The sequence below is a fragment of the Arvicola amphibius genome, chromosome X (assembly GCF_903992535.2).
Source record: "Arvicola amphibius chromosome X, mArvAmp1.2, whole genome shotgun sequence".
Classification (NCBI taxonomy): domain Eukaryota; kingdom Metazoa; phylum Chordata; class Mammalia; order Rodentia; family Cricetidae; genus Arvicola; species Arvicola amphibius.
Genome location: NC_052065.1, coordinates 21,528,891 through 21,554,234, shown reverse-complemented (window position 1 = coordinate 21,554,234; position 25,344 = coordinate 21,528,891). Strand labels below are relative to the sequence as shown.

General features: G+C 41.5%; 1 protein-coding gene across 7 annotated transcripts in view; it reads right to left on the bottom strand.

The window, feature by feature from the left end:
- The window catches only part of Fam120c (family with sequence similarity 120C), a 137,623-nt gene that overhangs the window by 92,595 nt on the left and 19,684 nt on the right, over window positions 1-25,344 (bottom strand). For all 7 annotated transcript variants that reach the window (XM_038315999.1, XM_038316006.1, XM_038316002.1 and 4 more), the window contains exons 2-3: window positions 4,695-4,941; window positions 2,359-2,441 (exon numbers count right to left, since the gene is read on the bottom strand). In XM_038315999.1, coding sequence (XP_038171927.1) covers window positions 2,359-2,441; window positions 4,695-4,941 — 330 coding nt within the window. The remainder of the gene's footprint in view (window positions 1-2,358; window positions 2,442-4,694; window positions 4,942-25,344) is intronic.

Genomic DNA, 25,344 nt, shown 5'->3' with positions numbered 1-25,344 from the left:
AGATTGCAGAGGCAGGAGGATAGTAAACAGCTTATAAGCTAGGCTGGCTGACAAGAGAACCCTAAGAATCTGCCTGTTTCCATCTCCCCAGGGCTAGAATTATAAGCATGAGCCACCATCCCTTCTTTTTGTTTTTCATGTCTGGAAATCAAATGCCTTATGTTTGTATAGCAGGTACTTATCAATGGAACCATCCCCTTCCCTACCCCCAGAAAATTCTTTGGAAGAGTATACTGTAAGAAGAAAAATAGAGCAATAGCTTAGGTGGCCGGGGGTAAGGTCAGCAGTGGGTTTGGGCCTGGACTGATGCTTAATTGACAAAGTGCTCGCTGTACAAATGCAAAAACCTGTACTCAGATCCCTAATACTTGTATAAAAGGTCAGATGTTGGCAACACACACCTGTTATCCCAGTGATAGGAACACACACACACACACACACACACACACAAAGGGTTTTTATCTTCAAACCTGAATCATACACAGCAATCCATAGTAGCATATGCTTATAATCTTAGAACCCAGGAGGCTGAAGCCAAAGACTTTTGAGTTAATTCAAGGCTAGTTGGTATCAGGCCTTATCTCCAATTCTGAAAAAGGATTGGGGCTACAGAGATAGCTCAGAGGTTAAGAGCATTGGCTGTTCTTCCAGAAGAACCAGGTTCAATCCCCATCATTCATATAGCAGCTCACAAACATCTGTAACTTCAGTCCTAAGAGATGTGATACCCACTTCCGGCTTCTGCAGACACTATGCATGCATGTAGTAAACAGACATACATGCAGACAAAACACCCATGCATATAAAATAAATATATTTAAATAGAAAAATACACAGAAATTTCGAAAAGGATCATGCTTATACATCAAATGGGAAATAACCAATGATGCAAGGAAAAAGTGATGCAGGAGAAAGGAGAACTGTAGGCAGAGACTGCTTGTTTTTCCCAGGCCACTCAGACCCAAAATAATTACACAAAACTGTATTAATTAAATCACTGATTGTACTATTAGCTCTAGCTTCTTATTGGCTAGCTCTTACATCTTAAATTAACCCATTTTTCTGTATATGTGTTGAATTTATTGGTTAATGAATAAAGAAGCTGCTTTGGCAGCTTAGGCAGAATAGAACTAGAAAGGAAAACTAAACTGAATGCTGGGAGAAAGAAAGTAGAGTGAAGAGAAGCCATGGAACCCTGCGAGAGAAAGACACTGGGGACAGAAATTTACCCAGTAAGCCACAGCCATGTGGCAATACACAGATTAATAGAAATGGGTTAATTTAAAATATGAGTTAGGCAGAAAAACACTTAAGCTATTGGCCAAACAGTATTGCAATTAATATAGTTTCTGTGTGATGATTTTGGGAGTCTGGGCGGCCAGGAAACGAACAAGTGGCCTCCTACTACACTACCACAAGTGCCAAAGGGCGTCAGTTCTTCTATTTTTAATTTTTGCTAAACTATTAAAAAATGGTCATATCATTCATTTGATGTACATGTCTGGTCACTAGTGAGGTTGAGTATCTAGTCAAATTATTAGCCACTGTATTTCTGTTTTTGTCAGTTTTTCTGACTCAGTCTTTTACTCATTTTGACACTATTGAGGCATTTTTCTTTGCCAGTTTGTATGAATTCTTATGTTATAGGTATTATCAGAACTAAGTTTTATCTGCATGTAAAATATAGTTTTACTTTATTCTAAGGGGAGAGTGTGAACAGAGCTCACACTACCACAAATTATGCTGTCAAGTTTCCCACATTTTGGAGTATCATAGTAATCAGCACATGCCAAATATAACCGCCTTCTTAATCAGTGTCTCCACTGAAGCTAAGTATTATAATTTAAGCCTAATGAAAGAGGATACCAAGGAACGTGTCAAACTGCATGGGGAAAAGCCCACCGAGTCCTCAACCCTACACAGAGAACTGGAGGCAAGTGAGTAAAGCTGGGAGTGGGAGAGGTGGTCCGCCCAAGGGAAGAGCACACCAATTGGTTATCTAGGGCCAAACTGTCAGCCCTGAGAACAGACCTTCAGGTAGCATTATATGAACTCACCAGATTATATTTAGGAATATATATGTATATATAAATATATGTGTACATGCAATAACAATTGATGAAAAGAAAGGGGGCATAAATTTGATGGATGAGTGAATAGGGATATATGGAAGGGTTTGGAGGGAGGGAAGAGAAGGAAGAAGTGTAATTAAAATAAAACCTCAGAAACAAATAAACAGAAAGATTTTAAAAGCAAAGACTTTAAAAATCAAATGAAAGATAATTGTTCTACGCCATCAAAGTTCAATCAAAAGTTGATGTGTCCTAAATGTACAGGGGGCAAAATAGGGCATATTACCTTAAGTGATGCAAGAGGATGTTCTGGTCCCAAAAGGCTCCAGTGAAAAGCAGCCAAGTCCTCATCGGGTAGAATGTGGTTACCTATAAAATATACATTTATTTTATTCACTGTACAGTTTGATTAAATCTTTTAGGTCATAAAGAGGATCCTCTGGGAGAGGAAATAACTGAATTACGCATAGACACATGTTCTCTTTATTTTATTTTTGAGACGGGTTTTTCTGTGTAGCCCTGGCTATCCTGGAACTCACTTTTTAGACGAGGCTGGCCTCAAACTCACAGAGATCTGACTCTCTCTGACTCTTATGTTCTGGGATTAAAGATGTGCTCTACTATGTCAAATCAGGCCTATATTATTATTATCATTATTATTATTTTGGACAAAGGTCTCACTATATATCTATGGGTGGTCTGAGATTTGATATATAGACCAAACTGGTTTCCAACTCAAAGGTCCACCTGCCTCTGCTTCCCAAGTGCTGGGATTAGAGATATGCCCCATAACACCCAGTAAGCCTATATTCTTAATGTAATAATTAATTAAATTAAGTAATTAAGTAGTTGCTTATGTACTAATTATCTACTCTGTACCATGAGTATCTCCTTTATAATGATCAAGTCCTATAGTTTTATCTCCATCTTATAGACAAGGAAACTGAGATTCGAACAAGCTTAGTGACTTGGCCCTAGGTAGGCCTATACTAGAACAAAACAATAGGACTGTCAGACTCTCAACTGCATGGCACTACCCATTTTCACAGGTAATGGGAAGCTGTTACCTAGCTGTGCTGCCTTTATTTTATAATAGAAATTACTGATTACTCGACAAGCACAAAGCACTTTCCATATTTCATCTTCCTCATCTTCATGAGTAACACTGTGGGATTATTACTACTTTCACTTCTGAGATGAAGAAAATGAATCCGGGGAAGAGGGACTTCAGTGATTTGCACAAAATCTAATTTGAGTACTTGGGCTGATTCAATCACATTATCCAAAGTGATGTTCTTTGTGCTTACAGGGCAGAGGTCACAACTATACCAGTCTATTCATGTTCACACTGTCAATACTTGGAAAACCAATTCCAAATATCACTTCTTCAGTTTACTTTGAAATGCATCTTTACTGGGCAGTGGTGGGGCACACACCTTTAATCCCAGCACTCGGAAGGCAGAAGCAGGCAGATCTCTGTGAGTTCGAGGCCAGCCTGGTCTACAGAGCAAGTTCCAGGATAGGCTCCAAAGCTACAGAGAAACCTTTCTCAAAAAAACAACAAAAAAATGCATCTTTAAAAGAAAACCTGAAAGTTGGATGTAACAACACATGCCTGCAATCCCAGCATTAGGAGGGTTAAGGCAGGAGGATCTTATGATTGAAGCTACACAGTGAGACCCCGATGAAAACTGAAACAACAGAAAAGAAAACAAAGAAACCCCGTGGGTGTGTGGATGGAGGAATTGATAGGGACGCGAGAAAGCAAGTTCTGTGAACGTTAATGGCGGGGTACTAGCCCTGGATATGGACTTTTCATTGCAAATGAATTATGCTGAATACTGTTCAAAAATACTCCTAACAAAAAAGACACAGAGCAAAACTAGTCCACACAGCTTCCTGGTCTAAATCTAGATTTTTTTTAAAAAAAGAAATGCTAATAACCAAAGTAGAGAAGCAAAGATAACTTGGACTGGTGAGACATAGGACTCTGCATGTCAGCTCTGCAATATAATTCGCGGCCAGCCTGGTCTACAGAATGAGTTCCAGGAGAGTTAGGGCTACACACTGAAACCTTGTTTAAAACAGTCCAAAAAGATGTTCTCATGTTCATAACTGACATTTATATGTTCACATTCTTATCACAAGTTAATACGTTCATAACATACTAAGATTCTCGGATCGTCTGCTAAGAACCCCTATCTGTCTACTGCTTTTCAGTATTTCTTTTAAAAAAAAGTATTTCTACTTTTTTACATTATTATATGGTATGAGAACTTCAGGTTTTGTTTTTTGAGACAGGGTCTTTCTCATACAGCACAGGTTGGCCTCGACTATGTGGCCAAGGATGGTCTTAAACTTCTGATCCTTGTGTCTCTACCTCCTGAGTGCTAGAATTAGAGGCATGTTACACTACACCCATGTATGTGGTTCTAGGATTGAACACAGGGCCACATTCATGCTAAATAAGTACACGAACAACTAAGCTACATCCCAAATCAGCATGAGGTCTCTAAAAAAGCAAACCCAATACTGCCAGGCTAAATCACTCTAGTCTGCTCATCTTATCTATGCAAGAAGAAACTTTACCAAACATTGGAATCTCTGGCTTAGACAACCTACCTAGCAGTGCAGCAAATATGGGGAAATTTATTCGCTTCAAACCGAGCTGCTTGGCCACTTCTTGCATCAGGAACTGGTTGGTTGTGAGGTTCTTCCCATTCCAGCTGAGCTTCAGCGCATGGGAACTGTAGTAAGATGGGATATTGTAGAGTGCATACTCAGAGTCATGAGCAAGAAGACCATGAAAGCCATTTTCTCTGAAAAAGGCCACCACTTCCAAATGGTGGTCTTCCAGGCTCTGAAAGACCTAGGAGAGAAGAAAAAGAGAACATGTCATGACCCAGAAACTGATCTATATACATCTAACAAGATTAGAAATCAGGAAGGATAGTGCCTAATTTATAACAATAAAATTTTAGATTATCTTTGGCCAATAAGAACAAAACAAGCAAATTGTATGCCAGTTTGGAATATGATTGTGCCTGTATACATGTTTACTAACTGTCCAACCCTTAAGTTGTGAAATCAACACACTATTCCTTAATGTATACTATATTAATTATTTAATATAATACTAAATTACTTGTTTCTGCTTGAAGCCTTAACAGAGATCTTCATAAGAAAAACAAAGAAATCATTCAGTAGCTATGAACTGTGCATATTCTACCTGTATAATCATATCACAACAATCATGGTAAGATATATATGAATGAAAGTTCTTAGAGGTAGAAATATAAATCTTAGTTCATCTATCAGTTTTTTATGGACATTGATGTTCTTCCTACGTGCAAGTCTGTGTAAGGGTGTCAGATCCCCTGGAACTGGAGTTAGAGACAGCTGTGAGCTGCTGAGGGGGTGCTGGGAATTGAAGCCAGATCCTCTGGAAGAGCAGCCACTGCTCTCAACTGCTGAGCCAGATCTCCACACCCTCACCTATCAACTTTTTCAAACATTTACTTATTTGTTTACATGTATGTGTGTATGCTGAGTGTATTCCTGTGCATCAGTGCATGGAGATGCCCGTGGAAGTCAGAAGAGCTCACTGGATCCCCTGGAACTAGAGTTGCAAGCAGTTGTAAACTGCCCAAAGTGGGTGCTAGAAACCCCCAGGTCCAGCATAGCACCCCCCTTCACAGTTCTTGTTTCTTCTCCCCTTAGGAGCATCTTAAGAAAGGTGAGTGCTTCCACAAGGGAGGTTTCTCACAGGGTTCCCCAGAGGAAACCCACAGAGATTATTTCCATTAGTCAAGGGTCAAAACTTTACCCTATTTTAAAAACAGAGAAACTCAGCTGTAAAAGTATGGCCGGCCTCAAAGCTATATGAGTGAGATACAACGAAAGCTGACCTAACTCTAGAATACATATCACTTCTGGTACTAAGCAAACTCCCCAAACAGCACTATTTTTAATAGAAACAGAGACAGTCTATTACATACCCTTCCTGCACATGCTCTATTTGGTGTAAATGAAGCACACCAAAGTTACCTGTACACTAGCTCCACCAGACTAAGTTCTTTGACTACAGAGACTTTATCGCTGCATTTTGGGCTCCACTGTTATTGGCACCACCATTCAGGCTCCACGCTGGTGCATACCAATACATACTAGTGACAGTACTAACAGGCCCTAACTATGTGCTATGTGCAAAGCAATATACCTTTATACTTTATATGCATTAATTCATTTATATGTAAAAAAATCCTTTGAAGCCATTTATCTCCAAAGTCGTATAGCTAGAAAGAGCAAAGCCCAGACTTGTCTGGTTCTACAGTCTATAGATCTTGATAATGTCTTTGAACTCAGCAGACCTATTGTTTGCCATTGCAGTTGTTGCTGCTTTGGTTTTTTGAGACAGGGTCTTACTATATAGTTCTGGCTGCTCTGGAACTCACTATGTAGGCCAAACGAGCATCAACCTCAAAGAGCTCTACCTGCCTCTGCCTCCTGAGTGCTTGCTCACATTAAAGCTATGCACCATCATGCCTAGCTCAACTGATATGTCTTGACGTTCTAAAGTAATAACAATTTTCGGGAGTGTAAGAAGAGTTTCAATACATTAAACTTGGCAGGATGTAGAAAGAGTTTAATCACTGTTGATATTCATGTCACACATGAGGTCATATAAGGACAAAGACACCAATAAGCAGAAAGCACAGCAAAGTATTAATTTTATATCTAGGCAAAGGAACCAAAGTGTTATAACATATTTATACCTACAGATACAGTTAACTCCAGATGTGCCAGAGTAAGGGAATGGTTTTATGCTGTCTTCTGATGATATTTTCTTCCAGCACACCTAGCATACAAGTTGCTAGTTCATCCATCAACCTCACACTAGGCAACCACAAAATATGAACTAGCCTCTTACGTCATCATAACCTGTTGTAGGGCCCACGTTGGGTGCCAATTGTTGCAGGGAGAGGCCAGCTTGTTCATCTTGGTCACCCGGCTAGCTGACACCCGAAATAACCACACAGAAACTGTATTAATTAAAACACTGCTTGTCCCAATATCTCTAGTTTTTTATTGGATAATTCCTGGCATCTTTATTTAACCCATTTTTATTAATTTATGTATCACCGGGTGGCAGTGGCTAACCAGAAAAGATTCTATAAAGCATCTGTCTCAGGCAGAGGATCCATGGCTTCTCTGACTCTGCCCTTATTCCTCCCAGCATATAGTTCTGTTTTTTTTTTCTGCCTGTCTAAGTTCCGCCCTATCACCTAGGCCAAGGCAGTTTCTTTATTCATTAACCAATAAAAGCAGCACACAAACAGAAGAACCTCCCACACCAATAACCTGATTATGCAGGCACTCTAAGTTCAATCTTATAGATGAAGAAATTCAAATGTACAAAAGAAAAGTATCATGCTCAGAACCATAGACCTAAAAAACCTAGGTCAGACTGTCACTGACATCCATGTTCTTTCTATGATACATAACTTCCAGCCTGGCTGAAACTGATTATGCCATAGTACAAGTGATTTCAACTCCAGAAAGCCAATGATTACTAATGGGGGCAGGAGGCAAAGAGGAGTGATACACATAGGCTATTACTATATCACCAAGTCTAATCCCAAATTCCTTGGCTCAAGTGATCCTCCCATCTCTGTATCCTGAGTAGCTGGGACTATTAGCCACACCAAGTGAACGATTAATGACTGTGTGCATATGGTAGTATAACTGAACCCACAGCTTTGTGAATGATAGACCTTTAAAAAATTTTAAGACAGGGATTCACTAGTTGCCCAAGTAGACATCAAATTTGGGATTTTTCTGCATCATCATATATAGTAGTAGTAGTAAAGATCTTTAATGTGATGAATCTTCTAACATTATGAATATAAATCACAATTACTTAGAGATTAAAACCAGCTGGGTTGTGGTAGCACACACATTTAATCCCAGCACTCAGGAGGCAGAAGCAGGTGGAGCTCTGTAAGTTTGATGCCAGCCTGGTCTACAGAGTGAGTTCCAGGACAGCCAGAAGTATTACACAAAGAAACCTTGACTCAAAAAAAAAAACAAAAAAACCAAACCAAAACAAAGCAACACTCAGCTGGGTGGTGGTGCACACTTTTCATCCCAGTACTCGGGAGGCAGAGACAGGTGGATCTCTGAATTTGAGGCCAGCCTGGTCTACAGAGCGAGTTCCAGGACAGTCAGGGCTATACAGAGAAACCACCACAAAACAAAAGAACAACAACAAAAAAAAACACTCTACCATACTTAAGCATGCTTCAACTCAGATTGCTATAACAATTCCTGTGATCCAAACACTTATATTTTCAATGTAGTTTCAACCTTAATCCACTTGACTTCTTAGGCAACGAAGATCTAGAGAGGATAAATGCCTTGACATGATTACCTAATTTGCAGCAGAACCAGGATTAGAACAAAAGACTCAAAGTTCCAAGCACAGTATGTTTTCACTACACATTCTAGAGAAGAAGAATAGAAAACATCAGAATTAAAAAAAAAATCTCACAAATCTTTCTCACAATTCCTTGGAAATAAATAAGCATGCCAACCTATTTCCAAGATTCTTCTTGCATCCTCAACCTGGATCATTCAGTTTCTCTGCCTAAAATGCCTTAGAAACTTTCTAATGCTTCAAATATTTCCATAGGCCTATTTCTTCTTCGACAAATTCCTTGGTGATTCTCCCCTCTTCGCCCTTTTTAAATTTTATTTTATTTGCTTTAGTTAATATATTTATTTGGGGAGACATCCTTCCGCCTGTGTGTGGAGGTCAGATGACAATTGGCAGAAATTGGTTTCCTCTGTCTAATCCTGTGAGTCTGTGAGACTGAATGCAGATCATCAGGCTTAGTGGCAAGCACCTTCCTCACACACTGAGCCATCCCACTCCCCAGCCCATATACACACAGCTCCTTCAGTCGTACAGCATCAGGACAGATCATACAGGCACAGAACCAATTTGAAAAAAAAAAATCTCCAATCTTCAAAAACCACAAGGTCTATCTTTTAATTTTTTTCTTATTGTTTTCAACACATCCTGACTGCAGTTTTCCCTCCGTTCTCTTCTCCCAGCGTCTCCTGCCTCCCCTAAATTACTCTCCTCCAGATACGTTCCTCCTGCATTTCCCATATGTTATGGTTGATAGCTTAGAGTTTTTGTGGGACTCCGGGGTGTCTCTAACTCTCTTGCCTGCTTTTGGGATCCTTTTCCTCCTTCTGGGTTGCCTCGTCCAGCCTTGATAGGAAGGTCCGTGCCTACTATTATTGTGTATTGTTATGCCATGTTCAGCAGCTATTCCTGGAAGGATTTCCTGAAAGTTAGTACTTATCAAAGTTAAATCAAGATCAAATAAACAATTTAAATAGACTTATAACCCCTAAAGAAATAAAAAACAGTCATTAAAATCTCCCAACCAAAACCAGCCCGGGATCAGGCGGTTTTGTCACAGAATTCTAAGCAAACTCGCAGAGAAGAACTGATACCAACACTGGCACAGAACAGAAACAAAAGCAATATTGCAAAATTCATTTTGAGGCCATAGTCACCCTGATACCCAAACCACACAAATCAACAAAAAAAAAGAGAGAGAGAGAGAATTACAGACTAATATCCCTTATGAACACTGATGCAAAAAAATACTCAATAAAATACTGGTAAACCAAAGCAGAGAACACATAAAAATTATCTGCCATGATCAAGCAAGCTTTATCCCAGAGATATAGGGGTGGTTCAACATACAAAAATCTGTCCTGTTAATGTAATCCATCATATAAGCTGAAAAAAAACAAAAAAAACCCACATGATCATCTCATTAGATACTGAAAATGCCTCTGACAAAATCCCTTCATGATAAAGGTCTTGAAGAGAGCAGGGATACAAGGGACACACCTAAACATAATAAAGGCAATATACAGCAAGCCAACAGCCAACATCAAACTAAATGGAGAGAAACTCAAAGCAATTCTACTAAAATCAGGAACAAGACAAGGCTGTCCACTCTCTCCATATCTATTTGATATAGTACTTGAAGTTCCAGTTAGAACAATAAGACAACTAGAGGAGAATAAAGGAATACAAATTGAAAAGGAAGAAGTCAAAGTATTGCTATTTGCAGATATGATACTATACATAAGCGACCTCAAAAATTCTACCAGGGAGCTCCTACAGCTCATAAACACCTTCAACGAAGTGACTGGATACAAAATTAACTCAAAATAAAATCAGTATCCCTCCGTTATGCAAATAATAAACAGGCAGAGGAAAAAATCATGGAAACAATACCTTCACAAGAGCCACAAATAATATAAAATATCTTGGGGTAACTATAAGCAAACAAGTGAAAGACCTATATGACAAGAACTTCAAGTCTTTGAAGAAAGAAATTGAAGAGGATATCAGAAAATAGAAAGATCTTCCAATGCTCATGGATCAGTAGGATTAACATAGTAAAAATGGCCATCCTACCAAATGCAATCCACAGATTCAATACTCAATACTCATATGGAAAAACAAAACAACAAAACAGGATAAATAAAACAATCTTGTAAAATAAAAGAACTTCTGGAAGTATCACCGTCCCTGATTCCAAGCTCTTCTACAAAGCTATAGTAATAAAAACAGCACGGTGCTGACATAAAAATAGACAGATCAGCAGATTCGAAACAAAGACCAAAAAGTAAATCCATACACCTGTGACACTTATTTTTAACAAAGAAGCAAAAACTATACAGTGGAAAAAAAAAGAAAGCATCTTTAACAAATGGTGCTGGCATAACTGGATGTCAGCATATAGAAGAATGCGAATAGATCCACATCTATCACTGTGCATAAAACTCAAGTCCAAGTGGATCAAAGACCTCAATAAAATCCAGATACACTGAACCTGATAAAGGTGGAAAATAGTCTTGAGTGCATTGGCACAAGACAACTTCCTGAACAGAACACCAATAGCGCAGGCACAAAAACTGGCAGTTAATAAATGGGACCTCATAAAACTGAAAAGCTTCTGCATAGCAAGGGACACTGCCCATAGGACAAAATGGAAGCCTACAGAATGGGAAAAGATCTTCACCAGCTCCACATCTGACAGAGCGCTAATTTCCAAAATATAAAGAACTCATGAAACTAGAAATCAACAAACCAAATAATCCAATTAAAAATGGGTTGCAGATCTAAACAGAATTATCAACAGAAGAAATTCAGATGGCTGAGATACCACATCCTTAGCCATCAGGGAAATGCAAATTAAATGATTCTGAGATTCCATCTTAGACCTGTCAGAATGGCTAAGATCAAACACAAATGACAGCTGATGCTGGCAAGAATGTAAAAATCTGACGGTCCTGTAGCGCCCGTGCCACTACAAGATGGTCTGCAAGCTGGAAACCGAGCCGGGAACCGGGTTGAGAGACTTTAAAACACATAGACAGAGACACAGACACGGGTCATCCTTGATACAAGAATGCCAAGGCCAAGTATATTGTGCTCAGAGAAAGCTTACATAGAGATCCTTAACCACGTCCAGGTCTCGGGATCTTTCAGCTGCCGGCCCACCAGCCTGCCATCAAGGTCTGGCGCTCAGAGCAGCTGCAGGCAAAGTCTCGCGCTCAGAGTAGCTGCAGGCTGCTTAGAGCAGAGGAAAACAAGTTTTGCTCAGAGCGGCTGCAAGCATAGGAAAAACAAGCCGCTCACAGGAAATTCAGGGTCCGGAGATCCACAGCCCCCAATAGCTGCCAACACAAAGGGAACACTCCTCCACTGCTGGTGGGAGTGCAAACTTGTACAGATACTTTGGAAATAATGATGGCGGTTTCTCAGAAAATTGGGAATAGATCTACCTCAAGAGCCAGCAATGCCAAAGGATGCTCCATCCTACCACAAGGACACTTGCTCAACTATGTTCATAGCAGCTTTATTCAAAATAGCCAGAACCTGAAAGCAGCATAGATGGCCCTCAACCAAAGAATGGATAAAGAAAATGTGGTGCATTTACACAGGGGAGTATTTACTCAGCAGTAAAAAAACAATGGCATCATAAAATCTGAAGGCAAATGAATGGAACTAGAAAAAAAAATCATCCTGAGTGAGATAACCCAGACCCAGAAAAACAAATGTGACACTGATAATTGGATATCAGCTGTAAAGGATAACCATGTGGAATTGAATTCACAGACCCATAGAAGCTAAGTCACAAGAAGGACTCAGGGGAGTCCCTAAATCTCCTTGGGAAGGGGAAATAGAATAGATTGGGGGCGGGTGGGGATGGGAACAGGAGAGATCAGGTGGGGGAAAGAGTACTGGAAGAGACGACTGGAATGGAGGGGGCATCTCTGGGATGATCAAGAAACCTAGTGCAATGGAAACTCCCGGGAAGCTACAAGGATAACCCTAGCTCAGACTCCTAGTAATAGGGGATAAGTGGCCTAAACATGGCAACTTCTGTAACCAGGCAAGACTTCCAATGGAGGGACTGGAACACCAACCCAGCCACATAACCTTCAACCTACCATTTGTCCCGCCTATAAGATGTGCTGGGGTAAAATTTGGAGCAGAAATTATTGGAATGGTTAACCAATGACTGGTCCAGCCTGAGACCCATGACATGAGAGGGAGCCCACCCCTGACAGTTCCTGGAGCACAGGAGCCAGAGGCTAGACAGCCCAGAGACCCAGGATAGAACCAAAAACAACTGGCAAATAAAAGTCAATGTAACAAAGCCTAATGCTATTCCGCTATACTTAGAGGTTGGGGCCTAGCCCAACTGTCATCAGGGAGCCTTTGTCCAGCAACTGATGGAAACATGCAGAGACCCACAGCCAAACATTAGACAGAGCGCAGGGAATCCCATGGAAGAGGGGGAGGAAAGCTTGTAGGAGCCAGAGGGGTCAAGGACACCACAAGAAAACCTACAGAATCAACTAACCTGGGCTCATAGAGGCTCACAGAGACTGAACCCACCAAGCAGGAAGCCTGCGCGGGACTGACCTGGGCACTCCGCATGTATGTTGCAGTTTTACAGCTTGGTGCTCTTGTGGGACTCCTAATAGTGGGAGTGGGAGCTGTCTCTCTGCCTCTTTTGCTGGCTTTTGGGACCCTTTTCCTCTTACTGGATTGTCTTGTCCAGGCTTAATAGAAGGGGAGGTGCCTAGTCTTATTGCAACTTAATGTGTCAAATTGTTTGATATGCATGGGAGGCCTGTTCTTTTCTGAATAGGAAAGGAAGGGTGGATGGGGGGGGCAAAGCGGAGGTGGGAGAGGACTGCGAGGAGAGGAGGGAGGAGAAACTGAAGTTGGGATGTAAAAAAAATTAAGTAACATGCAGAGGACCTAGTGTAGACCCATCTAGGCTCTACTGTTATTTTATGTATACGACTTTCGCTTGCCATGTATGTCTGTCCACCAATTGCAAGCCTCACTTTTGAAGGCCTGAAGTGGGCAGTAGATGGCTTGGAACAGATGGTTGTTAGACCATGTGGGTTTCAAGACTCAAACCGGGGTCTTCTGAAAGAGCAGATTGTGTTCTTAACTGTTGAACCATCTCTCCCGGCCCCTACAGGTTCTATCGTACTCGTTTCTATTTCTTTTATTAATTTTCCCAGCCCAATCAGTTTTCCTCCTTTCCTCTCTCCTCTCCTCCCAGTCCCTCCCCCCATCTCACCCTCACCCACTCCTCCTCCTGTTTCTCTTCAGAACGGGGTGGGCATCCCATGGGTATCAACCAGCCATGGCAGATCAAGTTGCAGTGAGACGAGGCACCTCCTCTCCTATTAAGGCTGGGCAAGGCAACCTGCTAGGAGGAACAGGTCCCATGAGCAAAGTCTAACCGCAAGATGCAAGAGACAGAGAAAACCGAAAAAGACTACCAATGTTACAAAAAAGGAAAGCAACGAACTACACAAATGATTCCCCGAGAGAGCCCAGCAGGTAGTAGTAGCACATGCCTTTAACCCCAGCACTCAGGAGAGAGAAGCAAGTGGATCTCTGGGAGCTCGAGGTCAGCCTGGTTTACAGAGCTAGTTCCAGGACAGCATTAGCTACAGATAAGCCCCGTCTCAAAGAAAAATAATTTAAAAAAAGGAAAGCAGCACAGTCTCTGACCTCTATAGCAGATGTATACCTGGACTGCAGATTATTTACATCTCAGGTAGCCAAGTAATAATCATTATTAATTATGTACTATGTTCTAGACACTGTTTCAAAACCATCTCCTGGCAGGGCGGTGGTGGTGCATGCCTTTAATCTCAGTTCTCAGTACTCGGGAGACAGAGACAGGCAGAGCTCTATGAGTTCAAGGCCAGCCTGGTCTATAGAGTGAGTTCCAGGACAGGCTCCAAAGCTACAGAGAGACCCTGTCTCCAAAAACAAAAACAAAATAAACAAACAAACCATCTCCTGTATACTAAACTTGATAACATCATGTGGCATTAGTATAGTGACCCTTACTCATTTGCTGGGATTGTGTGCTGCTTTCCATGGAGCGTTGGAAGCAGCTGAGATTGCCAAATTCTCTATATACTGTTATTACACACACACGGGGGGGAGGGACAGTCTACAAAGAACATTTACTGTTGACCATATATGTATGTTTGGGGCTGACCACTTAGAACTGGATTAAGCTGTAAGAGGACTCGTCTCTGCAGAAGACCTATTGATTGCTTGCAGCTCTTCATTTAAGGGTAAGGCCGTGCGACACTTCACCCATCCATGCCGTTCTTTTCCAGGTCCTGTTTAGGAAACCACACTGCTCAAGTTTCCGAAGTGTAGCTCTCTGTCCTGTCTAGAAGACACTGTCTAACAGCGGATGATCCAGTCATCTGGATCTTCCCCTCTTCCTGCCTCCTTTCCCATGGCCTTCCCTGAGCCTTAGGTGTAAAGGCTGTGCTGTGGAACTGTTGGATTATGGCAGTTTCCTTTTTAGTTGCTGAAGGATTTCCATCGTTTTGTCCATAGCAGTCCCTTTACTGACCATCCCACCAATACTGCACTGAAGTTCCATTTCCCTACTTCCTTGAACACTTATTTTCATCTGGGAAATACAAATCAAAACTCTATTAGAGCGATTATCAAGAAAAAAAAAACAAAGCAAGGAATGAGGTTCAGCCACATGGCTCAGAGGTAAAGGTGCTTGCTATGCAAGCCTGGTGACCTGAAGTCAATCTCTAGAACCCACAAAGAGGTGGAAGGAGAGAGCCATCTGCAGAAAGCTGGCCTCTAACATCCACGCTTGTGCATTGCACATAGGCGCACGTATGCATGCACATACTCTTAAGAATAATAATAATGCTAGAAACAATAGGAGACAAGGAACCTCCTTGTCAGTTCAGCCTGTGTCTGGGTGCCTCATGGTCTTGCCTCCCTTTCCCCCCCTCTCTCAGGTATAGCACAACGGAGGTCACTTTTCCTTAGCAGCAACAACACTACCTGAGAGGCCTGTTCAGCCTTAGAAATCGATGGAGAAAGTCTATGAAAATTTCCACTCCGATCAAAGATTTTTATCCCTCCTACAAGCCATCAGAAATACACCAGTTGCTCAAGGGGCTAGACAAATGGCTGGGGTTTTCCTAAGGAATCTTCTGTTATCTAAATTTGATGAACTGTACTCAACTCTTCTGTCAGATGCTCAGATATACAGATGCAAGTAGTCTAGCATGCGGGGTGGGGGGACGACCCTGCTGTTGGACTGTGAATTTGCAACAAATGGTGGCCTGAATGTTTGAAGCTCCTTTTTCAATCATTCGTTCGTTCATTCGTTCGTTCGTTCATGTAGTTCTTAGAACTCAGGCCTGGGAAACATGCTTTGCGTGTTTTGGAAATTTTCTGAGTATTTAGAAATCATCAGCCGGGCGGTGGTGGCGCACGCCTTTAATCCCAGCACTCGGGAGGCAGAGGCAGGCGGATCTCTGAGTTCGAGGCCAGCCTGGTCTACAAGAGCTAGTTCCAGGACAGGCTCTAGAAACTACAGGGAAACCCTGTCTCGAAAAACCAAAAAAAAAAAAAAAAAAAAAATCATCAACGGCACTACTCGGTCATCATGAAATGAATACTAATTTACTGTCTGAAACATGCCCTGAGACCTTAGCACAACTGACACCATGTCAGAGGCACTATTCTGACCTCAGAACCCAGCATGTAGACCCCAACACCTGCCAAAACAGGAGCAAAGACCTAATCCATAGTTCAGGATCCAGAAAAGAACCTAAATACACTAACCTTGCTTTTTGGCTTCTATACTTTTGCTTCTCACTGACCAAAGTGTGTCAACTAGGATGTAGTTTTTTATTTATTTATTATATATTCACATGCCTAAGAAGGCACCAGCTCTCATTACAGATGGCTGTGGCCACCATGGGGTTGCGGGGAATTGAACTCAGGACCTCTGGAAGAGCATCCAGTGCTCTTAACCTCTGAGCCATCTCTCCAGCCCTAGGATGTAGTTTTTGTGAAAGACAAAGAACAGTGAAGCTTGAAGCTGCATGATTTGGGCAAGTTCCTCAGGAAGCCACTGGCCGGCAAGGCCTTACTGGTGGCTCTACGAGTGTCTGTGTGTGCACGCGCACTCTGATAGCTGCCTCTCAACAGAGCTCCATCTACATTTATATTTGTAAATGATCACTGTTGAAAAATTGTGCACACTTTATGACTCATGCTACCAGAATGACCTGGTCCTAAAATCCCTCACTGAGATTGCAGTTAGTTTCAAGATATTTACTCCCTCACCTGGAAGCAATTCTACAACCAAACCCAACATGTGAAGAAACCAAGCAGTGCTAACACCCTCGGAGTGTTCAAGAGCCTCTGTGAGACTTCAGCTGCTCTGCTAAGGAGGTGAGGCCCAGCATGGGGGGTGCCTGTCTTTAATCCCAGCATTCAAAAAGTTGAGACAGGAGTGAGTATCTCTGTGAGTTCAAGGCCAGGCCGATTTACACTGTGAGTTCCGGGGCAGCCAGGGTTACATAATATGACTCTGAAGAAACAATCTAGCAAATAGACAAAAGAAAGAGGAAGGGGAAAGAGAGTGTGGGAGAGAGGGAGGAAGAACGGATGCTAATATTGTTACATATATGATTCCGTCAGATGTTTCCAATGGTGGCTGAGCTGGCAGACAAGGACTGGGCAAACGATGAACGAGAATCCTGATAGCAATGCAGTAGCTGGTGACAATGCTTTAGACTGGACAGATGGTTTATAGACTTGGTAGAAAAGTCATTCTGCCAATCATCAAGGGAACACGCTATAAAAACCTTTTAAAATAGTGACAAAATACTGGCATGCAGAATTAACCTGCCATTAGAAAGGGTTTCTCCCTCCGTCAGAAGGAATTCTAAGAAGCATAGGCATGCCTCTGTGAGTTCAAGGCCAGCCTATTCTACACAGCAAGTCCCAAGTCAGCCATGCCTGCAGTGACATCTTGCCCCCCCAAAAAACGTTTTTGTTTTGCTTTCCTTCCGGATCCTTTTCCATCCAGGAGTAAGACAGACAGTGTGCAATGCTGTGAGACAGATGACTGGGGATTTTGTATGTGGATTCCACAAAGAACTTCAAAGGCGACTACAGCTGTTCCCTAACCTGCGGGAAAGCAGAGAAACAGAGAGACATGCCCATGCAGCGGCTGCTCTCATTCATTGCACTGAAGACTCTCTCTCAAGTCACTACTTACTCCACACTGTGACACTTCCGTGAAACCGTGTGTTCTATTATTATACTTAAGCTTCGAGATCTGAGTCGATAACCAGTATTTACTACATCCAGCATGGAGCTGCATGTGGTGGTTACAGCACTGAGCTGACTTGTGGAGCTGATGTCATGGAGATGGATATTCAAGACAGACTCTAGACCAGGCAATTATTTAAGACATCTTAGCTGAGCACAGATGCCTGCGCCTATACAGCCCAGCACTCAGGAGGCTGAGGCTGGAGGAAGGCCGCAGGTCTGAGGCCAGTATGGACCTGAGAGACATAGTATGCTCAAGGCCAGCCTGGGCTACATAGTGGAAGAGTCCTCTTATTTATCCTTCTAATCCTGTTAAAAATGAGTGTTATATCAGTAATTCCCCTTCTTTCCCTGAAATAGGGACAACTGAAGTTTCAAACTTTTTTTTTGGTTTTTCAAGACAGGGTTTCAAACTTTTTTCATTATTAACTTGGCCCAAAACACAGTTATATGGCAGAACTTGAATTCTTATTTTAAAATAGTTTTCTTTTCACACCAAGTATGTTATCTCTCTAATGCATGCAACTGGAAAACATCAATTTTCTGATCAATATAATAAACACCAGGCCATAAAGTATAAGTAGGCTACGAGCCTGTCAGTGGCATAGTTATTACAGCCATTTATATCTCCAGGCAGGACTATGGAAAACAGCAAAATAAATTATTTAAAGTAATTTCACACCAAAGATAATACCATTTTCTGATCTTGTTGTGTAGTGCTTTCTTCCCAAATTAAAACCTTCCATCTTGAAGGAAAGCTTCAGACACATGGTGAGGAAGGGGAGCTGAAACAAGATACTCTAAGGCAGGGGTCCCTATCAGATAACCTGCCTATCTTGTATTTACATTATGACTTCTAACAGTAGCAAACTGCAGTTATCAAGTATCAATAAAAAGAATTTTATGGTTGGGGGTAACCACAGCATGAGGAACTGTACTAAGAGTCTCAGCATCGGGAAGGTTGAGAACCACAAACCTAAGGGTTCTCGAACCAGAGGCTGCAAATGCTTACAGGAGGTAGGCAGCTAACAAAATGAAGGAAAGAAGTTGAGTCCAGAAAAATTAATTTCCAGAAATGTAATTTTAAAACTAAATTGTGTTTTCTGATGTTAACAGTATATAGAGCAAAATACTGGACTTTACAGGTTGGACACTGGGCTTAAAACCAGACAAGTGAGGACCGGGGAGGCGGTTCAGTGGTTTAGGGCACTTGCAGCTCCTGCAGAAGACCTGGGTTTCATTCTCAGCACCTACATGATAGTTTATAACCATTCATAACTTCTGTTCCAGGGGGTCCTCTTCGGGCCTACTTGGGCAGAAGGCACAAATGTGGTGTACATACATACATGTAGTCAAAACATTCATACATATAAAAGTGAAAATTATTTTTAAAATAGACAACTGGGGTTGGAGAGATCTCGCAATAGTTAAGAGTACTTGATGCTCAATCGGGTCCTCAATCTTGAGGACCAGAGTTCAAATCCCGGCACCCACGTCAGGTGGCTCGCAACTGCCTGTAACTCCAGCTCCAAGGGATCCACATCTTCTTTTGCCCTCCACAGGCACCTGCAGACATATGTATACATACACTCATATAAACACACACACAAGTGATAATGTTCAAAAAACAGACAACTGCAAGGCTTGGTGGTACATGTATTTAATCTGAGCACTCAGGAAACAGGCAGGTAGATCTCTATAAGTTCAAAGCCAGCCTGGCCTACACTGTGACATCCTGTCTCAGAAACAAAACCCAGAAAATGCAAATTTGTGGCCCAGGCTTTTAATCGCAGCCCTTGGGAGGCAGAGGCAGGTGGATCTCTATGAGTTTGAGTCCAGTCTGGTATATAGAGTGAGTTCCAGGATAGTCATAGCTGTTATATAGAAAAAGCCTGTCAAAACAAAACACACACAGACACAGACACACACACACACACACACACACACACACACAGAGAGAGAGAGAGAGAGAGAGAGAGAGAGAGAGAAACCAAAACCCAGACAATTTCAATCATTGCATTAAAAAAACACAAAAATACAAAAAAACACTCCCCTTAGAGCAAGAAGCCCTATGCCCCTAACTGCCAAGCGGGCTTCAGGTCTTAATGTTTTTATGAGATGCAAGGGCTGGAGACACAATGGCTCAACAGTTGAGTCCACTGGTTGCTCTTCTAGAGGACCTAGGTTTGACTCCCACCATTCTTAAGGAAGCTCACAACCATCTATTACCTCTAGCCCCAGGAGATCATGTGTTTCTGTTTCAAAAGGGAGCTTCCTAAGTCCAACAGTGATAGCCCTTGAATCCAGAGACTGGCCTCCTTAGTGCCAGGATTAACGGCGTTCGCCACCACATTTAGCAGGGTTTGTTGTTGTTTTTTTTTTCCCAACGCACAACAAAAATCAGGGATTCCTAGATTTAACTGATAGGCTGCAGTTTTCTTTTTCTTTTCTTTTTGATTTTCTGACACAGGGCTTTGCCACGTAGCCCTCAATGTCCCAGTCCTTGCTGTTTAACGCAGGCTAGCCTCAAATTAGCAGCAATCCTCCTGCCTCAGTCCATCAGTGCTGAGATTCAAGCACATGCCACCACAACTGACTTTACATCAAAATTGTTAACACATTGGTTGTATCCAAATACAAGTTCAAAGCAGCACCAGCTGGATGCCTTGCTGAGGAACAGAACCCTTTCTTTTCCAATTTAGTAGGTTGGGCTCGAGCTCACTCACAGACTACAACTCAGTTTGAGGGCTGCAATCACCTCGACGCTCCACTTGTAAGCTCACTCTCGAGGTCGTTGGCAGCATTCAGTTCCTTGCAGGTTGTTGGGCAGAGGGTCTCGGGAGTTCCTCACTGGCCTCACTGGTTCAGAAGCTGCCCTCAATCTTAGAGCCTGAAATTTTGCCTTTTTAACAAGATTCCAGATGGTGCACCTCTGTAGGTCGGAACCACTCTACGATTCACTAGCTATGATGAAGATGAAGCTAAGCGTATAGCTACGTGGGTAGTATTTCTTTTCTGTGGCTGCTTTGTAAAGCTTCGCAAGTGACTGGATATCCTGGCACTACTTGTCCCATAAATGTCCAACCACTGTCTTTAACATACGAAGCAACGGCAGTTTTCTACCTCCACAGATGCTTATTTGTGGTGTCACTTCTACATTCAACAGAAGGTCCTCGATAAAACCCCTGCCTATGGGAGGTTTCTAGGTATTTTCACTTAACAAACCACTGCATTTCACGGATGCATCACTTAATTCCGTCTGTATTAATTAAATACAGCTGAATTCCAATCCAATTTCAAAATGGTTTTCAGCATTCATCACTTTTGTATTCTGGTCATTCCTCTTGCAATGGTTTATTTTTAAATAGTATCTTAAATTGGAGTCTTTCAGGAGACATTTTATTTAGATACATGGGGGAAATTAATCAGTTCTATACAAAAACTGGTTATCTTATTTTCCTTTAAGTATATGATCTTTTTGTATGTATATTCTCAGTTGTCAAATTGGTGGGATCACAGATGTGAGCCACTGTGCCCAGTTCTACCTATTTAATTTTGTAAGTCTGAAGATGGAACCAAGGCCTTTGCACAAGTTAACAAGTAATAATATACCATGGAGATTCATCACCATATCATGTGATTCTTCTTGCATAACCTTTGCATAGATAGTAGTCACAGTCATTAAAACTATTATCTTAAACTTATAAACACAACAACTACTAATGGAGTTACCCATTTTCATGCGACAAATCAACTCAAAAACTCAGTGGCTTAAAGCATTTATTATTTCAGTAGCAATCTGCACCGTCAGTCTGCAGTCAGGTCATCAAGGCTTAGTGGGAAGGATCAACTTCTAAGACCACACCACGGTGTTGGCAGGATCCACTTTCTTGCAGATTGTTGGACGGAAGGCTGCTGTTCCGTACTTGGGGTTGGTTGGAGGCTGCCCCACACGCCTTACCATATGAGCCTCAACACAGGGCAGTTCACACGGCAGCTCGCGTCATCAGAGTAATAAAAACAATGGGCGGGAGGCAAGGAGGAAGGGGAAGAAGATGGGAGTTATAACATTTTTATAATCAAATCTTATTATGACCTGGAAATATTTCATTTCTTTGTTGTTTCATTAGAAACAAGTAACTAGGTCCAGCCACCATAGGAGGTGGAAAGAGATTACATAAAATTATGAATCTCAGAAGGTGGTGATCGTTGAGCATCATTATAGAAGAGTCTTTGAATCACTGCATCATGAAGACACCATGGACTGAAAAATATGCCAATAAATGAATGCCTTGTGGCAGGTCAAATGGGTACTGCTAGACAATCTGATATGTTGGAAAGTCTGACTTTCAGGGGCAACATTTCACAACTGTTAGAAGTTGACAACAAATTCCAATTTCCTGAGAAACTAATGTGTTCATACAAGTGACAGTATCATGAGACTCATTCAAGTCGATTCCTTACTATTCAGTCCAAACACATGACTTCAAATCCTAGGGAACATTTGATCAAAAAATAAAGTGTTTATTCACCCTCTCCCCCACAAAAGTGTAGGTCAAACAAAGGTATGAACAATACAAAACTATGTGCATAGGTCATATATAACCTATGGGCTACCACTTAAGAGAGCTCTGCCTATACCTTAGCAATAGGCCTTAGGTATCTGGTTTGCACATCTTGGTTCTGCCACTTCTGCTGGCCATGGCCCTCAGCTTATGACAAGGGCCAGAAAAAATATCCCTAGAGAATCATCCTGTATTTTTTTGTATTATGAACAAGACTAAGAACCCAATGAATATTAGCTGAATTAATGAATTCACAGTGCATTATTTAGCACAAGTTGTCTGGCACAAAGTAGGTGTTCAAAACTGTTAATTGAACTGAAAAGAAAATAGAATGCTAATAAGAAAACCAGGATGATATGACACTAGAGAATGAATAGCAGACATATCGTGAAAATCCTGCACACCAAGCCATCCTAAAATCAGAGCATTAGCGATGACTGTGTTGGTGAGGTGGCTCAGCAGCTGAAACTACTTGCCATACAAGCCTAGTGGCCTGAGCTTGATTTCTGGATCCCATGGTGGAAAGACAAAACCAATTCTCCAAAGTTGTCCTCTGACCTCATGTAGGCTGTGGAACATGTGTGTCCTCCATACATACACAATTATAATTTATAATCATAATCAGCTGGATGGTGGTGGCACACACCTCTAATACCAGCATTCAGTAGGATTCAGTAGGCAGAGGCAGGCAGATCTCTGAGCGTGAGGCCAGCCTGGTCTACAGAGTTTCAGGACACCCAGGGCTACATAGTGAGACCCTGTCTGCCTCGAAAAAAAAAAAAAACAAATAAAAAATCATAATAATAAAGTCAGAGTGAGATGATCTATGTCCAATCAACTTGACACACATTATTTTGGTTAAGGTAATAGTAGACAGTATTTGTATGTACCTTCTAATGGTCAAGAACTTTATTAAATAGTTGAACACTTAAAGTCTGTTGTATCGTTTTATTGTTATCTTCATCTTCCAGACCACAGCTAGTAGAAAAAAAGAACAGAGATTTAAAACCAGGATGTCTGGTTCAAAATCAATGCTCCTAGGCAATATTTCATATAATCTGAATATAAGAAAAGGTGTTCTAAAGAAAGTAAAAATGCAACCATAAAATGTAACTACACTCTCTTGAGATAAAGATTTTGATACCAAGTAGAAGGTTCATGTCTTAGCCCAATCATGTCATAACAGCATAATGAGGACAATAACTATACTAAGACTATTTTACCTTAGCTATAAAGACAGAGATTCTGAGGAGTAAGTGATCTCCATGGATGGCACCCAGTCCATGTAACAGCTATTATTGCTTTTACCAAATGGGATTATACACTGTAAACACACCACTGTACACAGCTAACAAAGTTCAGCGTCACAAACAAGAACTTGGTAAGCAGTTTGTAATCTGAGTTTATTTACTAGAATTTACCTAAAATCAACACATGATACTGGTTCTAAATTCTTGTACATGGTATGTTGTTTTAAAACAAATTCTTGCTCTCTTGGAACTCATTTAAAAGAGAATTCAGTGTGCAGGAGACAGAGGTACACAAATCTGAAATCAAGACCAGTCTTGGCCTACCTAGTGAGTTCCAGGACAGCCATGGCTACCTAGAGAGACCTTGTCTCAAAAAAAGAAAGAGAATTTTAATTTGAAATGTAAATACTAGAAAAAAGAAAAAATACAAGAGATAAGAAAAAGAACACTCAGGTGGCACATGGGAAGGTGTCATTTACCTTAGCTGGATAAGAGATTTCATACTGACAATGTTTTTAGATATTTTTATTTTACTTATGTGTATGGCTGTTTGGGCTGCATGTATGTGTGTGCACACAGCCTGGTGCGCTCAAGAGGCCAGAAGGACATCAGACCCCTGAAATTACAAGTGACTGCGAGCTGCCATGTGAGTGCTGGTAACAGAGCCTGTGTCCTCTAGAGGAGCAGCCAGTGTTTAAACTGCCAAGCCATCTCTCTAGCACTTGAGAGTGACAGCTTTCAGAAAAAAAGAATTTTCTATACTTTAGTTAAGGGAACTCAGAAATGTACAGAGCTGAGGCCAGGCATGGTGGGATATGCCTATAATCCTAGCAACCAGGATGCTGAGGCAGGAGAATGACAAGTTTGAGACCAGCCTGTTTATACAGTAATTTACTGTTTTTTTTCTAAAGGAACTCTGGGGGAAAACCACAGATTATAAACCGCTTCCATCAGACACTCCAAGAACTGGGGGAACAAAGGACAGACCATTCCAAAGACAGACAGATGGGAAGGCCATCATAAACCACACAAAGGAGATAATAAGATGCTGAAGACAGGGCTGGACAGATGGCTCAGCAATTAAGAACACTGGCTGCTCTTCCGGAGGTCCTGAGTTCAATTCCCAGCACCCACACGGTAGCTCACGACCATCTGTAGTAAGGTCTAGTGCCCTCTTCTGGCCTGCAGGTGTACACTTGAGCAGAACCATGCATACAAAATAAATTTAAAAATAGATGCTGACAACAGAAAAACAGAAAGGCTATCATTTCTTAAAATGATAAATAGTATGTAGTACATGACTCCAAAACCAGGGAGAAGAACCAGAAGCATCACCAAAAGGTGAGCCAGATGGTCCAAAAAGAGAGAGAGAGAGAGAGAGAGAGAGAGAGAGAGAGAGAGAGAGAGAGAGAGAGAGAGAGAGAGAGAGAGAAAGAAAGAGAAATTGGCAATCAAACCATAGGACAAGCCCAGTTATAATCCTCAAATCCAGTTGGAGAATTTGGTATGGCTGTGACTTCTCCTGTATAACAATCAACATGGGAGGAAAATAATCCAATTTATCACTAACTGTGCAAAGGCTAGAGCTAGTACCATGTTGAAAAAGAACCTGTTGCTTGAGACTAAGCTATTCTAGGAGCCTGAACACAAAGAATATTACAAGTCAGGGTACCAGGAGATACTCAGACACAGTCTGAGTGGAG